Raw genomic sequence first — 12161 nt, forward strand, 5'->3', positions numbered from 1 at the left:
AAGATAATTTGTAGGGGAGCACCTGAAAACATTTCTCCGTGTGTGCTCCACCATGCACTGAACTCCACAAACTGGATATTCAAGGCTTGCTCCTAGACAAAATTTTGGAAACTGATCAATGCCCATGTGACTTGAGAAGATCTCAACTGTTTTCATTCAGGGTTGAATTTTATATTTTGATATACAAAGCTAAGTATACTTACATTGTTCACTTCCTTAAATATTTGTGTTATGCACTACTACATGTAAAAGGCAAATCCTATTTTTGTTCATGTAAACATCATGTTCTTCTTCTCCTGTCTTGTGGGAAAATGTGCAGATACTGACATCAGAAATGTCAGCCCCAGAAAAGTGATGTAAGGGAAAAGTTTCAGTTTCTGTGAGCTGAATGATGGTCATACCAAGCCCACACAGCTTGTGCTCAGCCTTCACTTGTGGACCATCTGACTGTTTGCGACTGGGGCTTAACAGGAGTGTCTGAATGAGGTATCTCTCTGGAGGATGACATGTGCCATAAATGTCTCCAATGTTGTACCATGAAGGAACAAGTTCTTTAAATGGAATTTATTAAAAGGTGATGCAAAGCATCAAGCAGCAAGGATCTGGGGCTTTCTTCAGGTTAAGAAAAGCACTCACTGTTTCCAGCATGGAGGCTCAGTCTGAGCAGAATTAGCTTGGAGTTAGCTGATCACAAAGAGAGATGTCTTTCTTGGCTTCTTCTAGCAGAAATAAATTTCTACCTACTGTAACTTACTGCCATCTGATATGCTGAGTCATGAAGCTAGGGTTATAGAAATCTTTATGCAAGCTTTATAAATCAGCCTCACATAATCTCAGGTGCTTTCTGCTTCATCTCTGTTGAGTCGCTCATTTGACAGTTGTCATTCATCTTAGATTGAGATGTAATTTAATAGTTTCATTTCAGCATGAAGATAGCGTCATTTAAAGTTGAGCCCAGAAAGATTTAAAGGTGTAACAGAGGAAATATTAATACTGTAAATAATATCTGTAGAGCTGCATGTGTTTATAAATCACATGGTGCCAAGTTGTAAGGGCAGCCTATGGAAAGAAGGAAAAAGCATCTTTGCTTGTCTTCTCCTGCAGAGTTCAGCCAGTCTGTCACCCACACCAGCTCCAGAGGTGATGGCTACCGAGTTCACTGTGCTCTCACTCACCCTTTACCTGGTATCACCTGCCCACACAGATATTGATTAAGGTGTCTTTATAGACAGTGCACGATACGAGGGCAAGGTTAAGACGTTCAGGGAGGATGCAGTCCAGCAACACTGCAGCAGCCCCACGACAGAGCAGCTGAGCTGCAGCAACTGGGGTGTTTTTGTTCGGGCACCACACCACTCCCTTGGCCAGGACTGCCCAAACCTGACCTGGCCAACACAGCGGACCACTGCGCTTAAACATCGCCTCTCCGGAAAGATTCCGCCTTGCTGTCGCAGACCTCGTCCAGCATCAGCACATGGCCACGGCCTGCGCTGGCCGCCGCGGGCACGGAGGGCGGGCAGAGGCCGCGGGCTGGCTCGGAGCAGCCCCCGAGCGGGCTGGGTATCCCGTCGTGCGGGACCTGCGGGCGGCGCGGCCGAGCCGAGCCCCGCGCTGCCGCCAGGCCTGCCCGGCGCCGCGCCGTGCCGCCGACGGGACCGCCGCACGGGCCCGCCTTTCCCGCCGCAGGCCGGCCGCGGAGGGAGGAGCGCGGAGGGAACGGCGGCCGCTCCCTCGAGGGAGCGAGGATTTGGCGGCCGCGGACCCCCAGCAGCAGGAGTGGGGGAGGCGCAGCAGGAGGGGCGACGCCGCCGGGTGCTGCCCGCCAAAACGCGCGGGGTGGCGGGACGGGACGGGGCAGGAGCGCGGAGACTGCTCTGCCGGCTGCCCCAGCCTGCCGCGATGCCCAGTGACACCCCGGCCATCAGCAACCCCCCGGACGTCGCGGGCCCAGGGGACGAGGCGAACAGCTTCGGGCAGGCGGCGGCCGCCATGGTCTCTGCCCCGGCGGACAGTGGCGCCGCCGCAGCGGGGAAGAAGCGTCCGCGACTGCCCAAGTGTGCCCGCTGCCGCAACCACGGCTACTCTTCGCCGCTGAAGGGGCACAAGCGCTTCTGCATGTGGCGGGACTGCCTGTGCAACAAGTGCAGCCTCATCGCCGAGCGGCAGCGCATCATGGCAGCGCAGGTGAGCTGGGATGGAGCGGGGTGTTCCCCGCGCCCGGGGCTCGGGCCCGTCGGGGCCGCGCCGAGATGCGGCGCGCTGCGAGACCGCGGACGCGGGTAGCCTCGGCCCGGGCAGGAGCCAGGGGTTACACCGCTGCCTTACTATGTTAGTGAAACTTCTCGTTATGTTTCTCGCAAGTTATTTAATTTTTATTTTCCATAAGAAATGGGAGATGCCTCAGAGGCGCGGAGGGTGGCAGTCGGGGGGCAGCGGCGGGCGGTCAGCGCGCCTGCCGGGCACGGCCGAGAGCGGTTCCCGCGGGCCGGGTACCGCCGGGCCCTGTGGACAGCGCTCGGGGGCTGTAGAGCCTGCACGGAGCGACCTAAGCTGCCGTCAGGGCCTTTTCCCCTCTTGCTTTTAACTAGAAAATGAATAATCTAGCCAAAAAATTGCTTATCGAGAATATTTTGTGCTGGTGGTTCCAGACTCGGTGTAAACTGAGTTTCCTTATGCTGGTGGTTTCAGCTGAGTGCATTTCTAACTTTTTTTTGGGATTTTTTTTTTAACGGCGTTGTTGTTGTTGGACGTTTTGTATGTAGCAGTTCCTCACATAGCTGTGTAATGGGTGATCTTAAATCTCAACGAGGGTTTAGTGTTCTGAGCGCTAAGAAAACAAACGGCTTCCAGGGTAGGAATAGCGTTTTCGTTGGGTCGTCTCGCTGGAGTCACAATTCTGGCGGTGCAAATACAGGGCTCTGTAAACCTTCGTGATCTTTATGTTGCAAACTTAATTAAGTGGGGTCCTGGGTGTGTACTGAAGTGGCTACTGGACTAGTTGATCTCTGCGAGGGGCATTTTACCCCCGCGGCAGTGCGAATGATCTCCTTAGCAAGTAATTGGCGGGGGTTTAAAAACTCGTGGTGCCAGTGGAGGTAGATCATTATGATACCAGACCCACCCATCAGTTTGCAATTGCTGTCTGCTCAGCAATTCTGCTGAGCTGTCTGCTAAGAGCTTTGTGATCCCGGATAAAATGTGTGTCGGGCTGACAGGTTTTAAAAACCTAATCAGCCCTAGATTAAATCCCCGCATTTTTAAAAATTTTGTTATTCGGTGCAGGTATATAAAACGTCCTCAGAACTCACTGGAAGTAAGTTTTCGTTTATTTAAATAATTCCTCCTTGTTGGTAGTATGGCAGCCCAGAAATTGTTGTTATGCCCAAGTTGCATGCACTTTCTGTGCCTGGTGTGAACCTTGGAAAAATAAACGTGAATCGCTTGGCTGTATGCGTCGGGGAAGGGAGTACAAAGTGCAAAGTGAAGTGTTCCCGTGCAAAATGTCCCCATCGGCACGGATTCCTTTGCTGCTCATCTGCACTGGGTGTGTGCAGTCAGGCAGTTGGTGTCTCCTGCTATCAGGTTCTGGTGATGGCCCTCCTGGGGGTATTGTCTTCCCTGCCTAGTATTTGAAAGTAGGTTTGAAAGCCTCCCTAGCTAAACCTTATCTGTGTAGGAGTTACACATTTAAAGTCTGTCTTTCCCCCTTTTGATATATTTCTGTAGTAAGCCCCTTGATGCTGGTGGAATTTTACAGGTCAAGGTTATTGGCTTGTGAAGTCGAAGTTACAGTGGTGTTTGCAAGTCTGCACCCTCTGTATGGGATGTTTCTTCTTGAAAGGGCTAATAGTAACTAATAGAATTATAAATCTGTATTAGGAAAAAGTATAGCTTTGAACATGAAAATGTAGGGAAGTCGTGTCCCAGATACCCAGGAGAATTTCCAGTAAGAAATGCTCATGATCCCAGCCTGTAAACTGGAAGAGATTTCCAAGGTTCAAGCAAAGATGCAAGTCAGTCACCTTAAAAGTAGCAGGGTAAGTAGCTGTAGCAGTGTCATATATACTCCCCAGACACAAATGGCATGGGTGGACAGATGTGTTAAATTGATCTACTAGTTCAGATGAGGCAGAAGGGGCTGTCTGCAAGCAGTGAATATGGTTTCTTTGCACCCATGTCCAGACTGTGTAGTGCCTATAGGCTTGGCCAGTGCCAGTTAGGCTTTGGAACATTGTCAGTATTGGGAAAGAAATGGGAAGTTCCAGCTTCTCCAGACTTGCCTGGCTCTCTTCAATGTGTGTGATGCTGTCTGAGATGCTTGCATGATGGTACTCTACATTTGCCATGCTTCTATGCTGAAATTTTCTTGAAGGACATTTCTGGCAAAGAGCCAGCAGGGAACCTAGCAGGCCTGGATTGAGCAGCAGATCACAGGTACAAACCTTCATGAAAAACTGCTTTATATTGATAAGAGGCGCAGCAGAATCCTGCAAGCAGACTAACTTCTTAACCTCAGCAGCTGTTATGTGAGCAGAGAGGAGGGTAGTGAGTACACTTTATACAGTGTGCTTGTCCCAAGAGCAGCTGTGCTGGGGGAGTGTAGTCAGCTGTAGCACGTGTTCATCTGGCCTCAGTGGAAGAAGATGTATATGTCACCAGCATTTCATCGGCTTATTCATATGTGCTTGGACACAAAAAGGGGTTGGTTTTTGCTTTTTATGCTTCTCTGCCCATTGGCTGTATTGTGTGAAGGGCCTAAAGAGTAAGCCAGATGAGGAGTGGCTGAGTGATCTGGCTTTGTTTAACCTAGAGAAAAGACTGCTCGTAAGGAACCTTCTGCAGCTGCTTGAAAGGAGGTTGTGGATCAGCCTCTTCTTGCAGGCAGCCAGTAGTGAAAGGATGAGAGGAAATCGGCTCAAGCTGGGCCAGGGGACATTCAGGGTGACATCAGGAAGAATGGAAATAATTGTCAAGTACTGAAACCAGAAACCATCCCTGGAGGTGTTCAAGAAACAACTGGATCTGATAGTTAGTGTTATAGTTTAGCTGACATTTAATGGTGTTTGGTTGACAAGTGGACTCAGTGGTCTTGGATGTCTTTTCCAGCCTTAGTGATTCTATGATCAGCAGTACTCTCTAGTATGAGCAGTGAAAAACCAGCTTTGAATCTGAGTTGTTCATTGCTACCAGTATAGATTGTGCTCAAAATCACAGAACGTACCTCTTATCTTGTCTTTTGTTCCTAGGTTGCCCTAAGAAGACAGCAAGCTCAGGAAGAGGAACTGGGAATCAGCCACCCAATGCCCCTGCCCACTGTTGCTGAGATGTTTGTTAAGAACAGTGGTGGCAGCCCTTGCCTCTCGCTGGGAAGCAGCAGCCCAGTGCACTCGACAGGTACAGCCATGGCAGCAGCTAGTACACCACCAGGTAAAGTGCTGAGAGAGCGGTGATCACAGCTGAAGGTGATGGCCAACACTGCTTATGCCTGCTGTTGACATATGTTCCTCTCTTTGCAGTGACAGGGTTATGGAGAATCCTCTCCCTAGCAACATTGTATTTTTGCACAATGAAAATGTAAAGTTAGTAATTTACATTTCGTAAATAAAACAAAAGTAAATTAATAAAAACAAAGCTTTTAATTTAAAGTTCTAAATTATTTTAAAGTAAATAAAATGAAAGTAAAGTTTGTACAGTGTAATGTAAAGTTAGTGGAAGGGAAAGATCCAGTATCAGTCTTTAATATTTTATTTGATTATTTTTACTTGCAAATCAAAATTTCTTTTGCACAGACTTGTGCTGTAATAAAATTCAATAGGGTGTGTGATTGCAGGTAGAGAATTATGGGAAGCTTTTGTCCTTTGTCCCAAAACATGTACTCCTGCTACAGTCACAGTAAGTGGGTTTTGGCTGCCTTTGTAGCTTCTCCAAAATTCAGGAGTTTCCAGAACTGTACAGAAGTCAAGTACATAGGAAATGTTATTGACCCCAGGAGCAGAGATGTGACATCTTACAAAACTCGATGTGGTGGCACATTGGTTCTGTGTGGCATGGTGTGATGAACTATGAAAGAGTGACATAGTCCTTCTCTTTTACCACAATTACTGTATTGCATTTAACACTTGTAAAACAAACTCCAAAAAAAAACCAGCAACAAGAAACAGTATTTGTCTGTTGATTCAGTGAAAGCTTGGCTAAGCAAAGATGGCATTGCTAGGCAAGTGAAGACTCTAGGCAAAGTGTTTTTCTCTATGCAGATTGCTTTTTCGCTTCTCTAACTACTCCTGACAGATACAGTGATTGAACATATGGAAGAAAGAAGAAGGGAGCTGGTGTAATTGATTTCTTGTGTATAGATAGAAAAAAGAAAACAAATACAGATAAAGGGAAAACGAAGTTTCATTCATTTTTAATAATTTATGCACATGCCAGTAATACAGGTGAATATGCTTGCCAGATAGAAAGGTGATTCTAAAGGGGGCAGTGCCTTGCATTAATTAATAAAAGGACAATGCATGTGTGTGTTTGTCAAGTGATGCTGCTCTGTTTTGCAGGCCATTAAAAGTATGTCAGATGGATTTGTTTGATCTAGTGCAGATATGCAGTTTCAGACCATTGTAGAGGAATTTTGTTGGGAAGCTTTTAAAAGAACAGCTTAATAAAGCAATAAATAGCTTTTTATTGTCTTTTTTTGTTTTCATTATGTTAGTGTCACCTTTGAATTGATGCAGTTACTCCTTTCATATTTGCATTACTGCATGCTTTGTCTTTAGACATGGAAAAAGCTGGCTAAAGATTAAAGTAGTATATTCAGTAATATATAGAGATTGTGTGTAACTCAGGAGAACAAGAAGATCCTTGCTTGTACAGAAAGGCCAAAGAATGAAATAATTTTACTGTTGACAAACCTGGCATAAGCTGTGATCTTAATGTTTTTAAAATGACAGTATTTAATTTATTAATCCCATTTAAATAATTACTAATTAATTGAATTGAATTATGGTCTTTTAATGAAAAGCATTGATCAAACAGGCTTAAACAATCACATGCTTGAAAAAATACTTCAAACCATAAAAATGCCTAATGCTAAAATATTTTGAACTGTTCAACTATTTTCAGTCAGAGCAGTCATCTTTCTTACAATGGAAGTTGAGCGACTTAAATACATTGTTTTTCAAGCATTTTACTAAATAACTACCTGTTATTATTTGTGTCCAAATAAATAACTGTTTTTGAGTGGCATTTGAAATATGCAACTTCATCTCCAGAAAGAAGATGTGATTGAAGTCAATAATCAAGACAGTATCAACCTTGTTCACCAGAAATGGAAGCATCTGTGAATGAATAGGAAATCAGGTTCATGGTTTTGCTTTTGGGCACCAGACAAGTAGCAACAGACATTGTGCTTAGCTCAGAGGTGACTACACTGTATAAATAGTTATGTCCCTAATAGTTTTGGTATGTTCATCTGCTGAAAGCAGATGATGGGATAGCAGTGACTGTCTGCTGGCTCTGAAGCTGGAGAAGGTTCTGTGCATTTCTCCAGATCTGTAGGGTAGCTTTATCAGGTGTCTGAGTGCAGGCTTTGGTGAGTAATACAGCCTAAATATCCCCATGCTTTTCCTTTTAGCATATAATGGTCTTTTTTTCAGATGAAAAATTGCCATGTGGTATAAATTCTGGCTTTAGATGTTGGGTTGTTTCAGGACCAGGTACTTGATGGATTCTTGTATTGCTGTTTAATGATTTTATTACTACCCTAAACTGCAAGCAAAATGAGAGACCCCACTGGAGCAAGTGTCATTGTCTCAGGTTAGTAGGCTGAGGTGCTGATTTTTCAAGAACTTACAGTAATTATTAAAGGAAGCAGGGAAAAGTGAAACCCTTTATGGCAAGGGGAGTCAGCAGTTCCCTGCAAGCTGCAGGGTAAGCAGTGGCTTCTGGGAGTACAGCATGTCCTGTATGCTTCACATTAGATTGGGCAAGAGGTGATTTTGACAGAGGTAATTCTATTCCTCCTGTCAGGTTTTTGGCTTAGGAGGGCAGTTCTTCTTTGGGACTCCCATCACATGGAGCATTGTTTTCCAGCAGAGGAGTGATGTGTGAAGGAGTTGCACAAATCAGATATAGTGCCAGAGAGCGAGTCATTGCTTGCTGTATCCATTTTATTAGCAGATCAGAAATAGTGTGATATCTGCAAACCAGAGGCAGTTTTTCAGATCCCATTGTGACATGCTGTTTTCGGAAAGGGAAAAAAATGAATTCTCATTGTCATAGCATAGATGTTTGATGTTTAGTTTGGATGGAGTGCATGTCCCACTCAGAAGCAAGCTGGGAATTTGCAGGGTGGTTGGAGGGGAACAAACCATGGTCGCAGGGCATTAGTAGGGTGTCTTAGAGACTGAATTTGTTGTTCCTGTGCAGTTCCCCTTAAAAATTTGAAGCTTGCTGAAAGAAAAGGCCATTTAATTGTACAGAGCAGCAAAAGTCATTATCCCAGGACATTTGATGTAATCCCTTCTGTAGGATAGGTATATATTTTTAGGTTAACAGATATGCAAAATATAGGAAAGATTATGGTGAAGCATGTAGAATGTGCTTTCCAGACATTCTCATAACATCCGTGTTCTTCACCAGTCTGTGTCACTTTAGAGCCTCTGCCATTTTGATATTTAGCAGTCATGGGGGTCAGAGATGGGAGGCAGATGAGGTCTCTAAACGCCTTTGAGTTTACTGAAAAAAGGAAAGCTGCTCATACTGAATGGAGGATGCATTTCACCTTTGCTTCATTATATATGATCCTCATCACAGACTAAGGATCGTGTTTGTTATTTCGCCAGCGGAGTGGCTGCAGGATACATTGCCAGATGACTGGAAGGTACTAGATAACACCCCTTCTTTCTGCTGTTTTGCACTCTTGTTGGCCCAGTTTAGAAGTGTCCAGTATAGATGGGACTGCTGTGGGATGTAAATGCCAGCTCCTGGCCCTGTGCTCTGTTGCGGTTGTTTCCCTGTTGTATGTGCAATGACAAAAGTGTTGAGGTGCCTTCCTAGTATCACTGGTTGACAAACGTAATTTTAAACAATTGTGAATAGTAAGCTTTTATTTGGTCTTTCCCTTTGTTATATTTATTATGTTTGACAGAAACAAAATGGTATTCTTTTTTTCTCAAAGTAGATACTGTCTTCACTCTGAAACTCCTTGGCAAATAGAAAGGGTTTTATCTACTCAAAAATACAAACCATAGTGGGGTCAGCAGTAACAGAATGCTTAATGTATGATGTTACTGAGATCACTTTGAACTTGCAGTGCCCTAGCTGTCTACAAAAACCCTACCATGCCTTCTTTACTCTTCCTTTACTTTCTTGATCACTATTGTGATTTCAAAAATTGATGCCAGATCTTGCAGCTGTTGTGCTACATAGGTGATGAGCTTAAAAAATCTGGTTGTTATAATGGAAAAATATCATACTCTGGTTTTTAAAAAGTGAGAAACTTTCTTTTTGAAAGAAAGCTCTTTAACAGTATTTATAGTATAAGTGTCAAGTGCTGTCAAAATTTCAGTTTCATTGAAGAAGCCTCATTTTAGTCAACTCATCCTGTGGAAGCTGCTGTGGCCATTTCATTGTGAGAGTGCTTGGGGTTGAAACAGGGTAGCCACAGAGGTTCTGGAGTCTCCATGTTTGGGGAGACTCAGAACTTGGCTGGATGGTGTATAAGGAACATGATACAACTGGGAAGCTGGCTCTGGTTTTTGTAAAATTTGAGCCAGCTGGTGTCTAAAGATCCTTTCCAAACTAGACTGTTCTGTGAATCTCTGAAATTTCTACTTGCTTGCATTGACATTAAGTCAACATAATTAAATTTGAAGTTCAGTCACCCTCAATACTGATAAGCATTTGCAAGCCTGTGAAAGAAATCTTAACTATTTTGACCTTGTAATATCCTGTGGTAGATATTTTTTTTTAAACAAAGAATTAGCATTGTGGGGATTGACAGGTGTTGGAGGGGATTGATAGTTCAGGTGGCAGCAGCTTCAACAAGGCTGGCAGTAAGAAGGCAGCATTAGCTGCTCTGCCTGCCTGTGCCAGGACTAACATAATGACTGCATGCCTTCAGAGATCTTAGTGGGTCTGCAGTGGTTATTGGTCCATACTCCTGCTCTTTGCTTTTCTCTTGGTCTCCTCACTACTTTCTAAGGATGATTTTCTCCTGCTGCACCCATGGCTGCTTCTTAACCAGTTTTAGTTGCTGGCTGCTTCCTGCTCCTGCCAACCTCCTTCCATTGCTTCCTGGTGCTTTCCCTGGCTTTTTCCAGAGTCAGCAGATCTCTTCTAAAAGGTAAGTACAGCTAAACATAACCTGTCTTTACTGGATTGTAACAGCAAGGAGAGAGAAGTTTTGTGTCCTTCCCCTGTGAATAACTAATCCATCATCATCATCATCTGGTTTTCGCTGGTTCATTGCAGTTAAGATGAGAGAAAAAGAATCGCATATGCATGTGTCTGTTGTAAGAGTTTGTGGATTTCTTAACTACTCTTGGTCTGAGATGATTTCTACAGCACAAGTTAGATATTTTCTTGGGAAGTAGTTACTGGAAGTGCTTTTTTGCTTATATAGTAGTTACTAAATCTCTTTCAAGCTGGACTAAGTATTACAGGAACTTTGATCAATCTTCCCTTGATTTAGGATAAAATTTATCCTGCATAGGCTTTTTTAATCTCAGACGGATACAAGTATGCAATGAACAAAACACTTCACAGTGTAGTGGCCATGGTTTTGTAATTTTAAATTCCTATCAAAATAATGTGTTTTGCTCAGAGTTAAGTAAGAAGGAGTTGGTTATGAAGCAAGAAAGGGTGGGCATTTCAGCTTCTCTCTGCTGCTTTGGGTTCACTGTACTTGGGAAAATGGTAGAGGAGTTCTGAGCATCTCATTATAAAAGGACATAGATAAATCTGAAAGGATAGAGGGAAGGGTGACAAAAATGATGTATTGCTTGTAGAAAAGGAGACTAAGGGTAGATATAAACAGTCTATAAATATTTGAGAGGTAATAATATGGAGGAGGAGGAGGGATTATTTACAGTGCTTGAGACAGCATAACAAGGAGCAACGGCTTGAAACTAAAAAAGGCAAAATTAAATTAAGACACTAGACACTTTTTTTTCCTAACGAGTAGTGCAATTAGCAACGGAGTGACCTGCATAAGGACAAGGGGGTAAGTGAAGCGTAATCAGGAGAGGTGTTTAAGAATGTGTTAGATTATGATCTTAAGTGATTAATATGGGGGTAAATTCTGATCAATGTGCAGGTTAAAGTAGATGACGGAAATCTCCTACAGCTTTGTCATCTCTTATATGATTCATTGCCTCCAGCCATTGTTTGACTCTTTTAAATAAATCATAATGTTACAGGGTTCTGCATCCCTGATTAGATGTTTCCAGTCAATTCACCAGTTGTCTTGCAAAGCTTGCGGTTCTCTCGTTCCTCTTTTCAAACAATATTCGTCACTGCAGCTTTGCATGTGCGCATGTGTGTAGGTGCCTGTGTTTTAACTGAGCTAATGTTTGAGGTATCCTTTCACTGGAACTGACTCTTTTCAAAAAGCTGGTATTTCTGTTGTATTGGTGAAGCCAAGGTAGAACTAACAGCACTTCTCAAAGTGTCTGAATTAAGAAGTTTTTATTTTTCCTGTCAGACTTTCAGTCCTGTGTGATGCTTCACTGGAAGTGTAAAAACACATAGAATTATAAAAAGATTTGGAAAATCCTCAGAGAAGATTGCTTTTATTTTTCTGTGCAAGTGGTATTCCGAACATTGTCTAGAGCTGTGTTCACCAGAGGCAGGGGCTGGGGAGAGGTTTCTGCAGCATGCCAAGGCATTAAGTGTGCTAGGGACCAGTCACGACCTACCCCAACTCCCTTACCAAATTTGAGAAAGGCTGCTCAACCCTGAGATGGAATAAAGCACAAGAAACTCAGCAGTTACTTCTACCCTTCTTTTACATTTTGGAAGAGATTTTTTTTTCTCCCAAAAGGATTTTCATTATAATTTTTTGGGGTTTTTTTTTTTTTTCATTTTCAAAAATACTTCAGCATTTTGTGTTTTCAGCATCTTGCTATCCAAGTTTTGTCACACCACACCACATAAGGTTTTCAGAC

At 43.6% G+C, this 12161-nt stretch overlaps 1 protein-coding gene across 1 annotated transcript in view; it reads left to right on the plus strand.

Moving 5' to 3' along the window:
- Window positions 1–1890: 1890 nt before the first annotated feature.
- Window positions 1891–12161, plus strand: part of DMRT1 (doublesex and mab-3 related transcription factor 1) — a 62178-nt gene continuing 51907 nt past the window's right edge. Inside the window, exons 1-2 of the mRNA XM_031507300.1 lie at window positions 1891–2184; window positions 5247–5427. Of these exons, the coding sequence (XP_031363160.1) occupies window positions 1900–2184; window positions 5247–5427 (466 nt within the window). The 5' untranslated portion in view covers window positions 1891–1899. The remainder of the gene's footprint in view (window positions 2185–5246; window positions 5428–12161) is intronic.

This window comes from Lonchura striata, chromosome Z, assembly GCF_046129695.1.
Source record: "Lonchura striata isolate bLonStr1 chromosome Z, bLonStr1.mat, whole genome shotgun sequence".
NCBI lineage: Eukaryota > Metazoa > Chordata > Aves > Passeriformes > Estrildidae > Lonchura > Lonchura striata.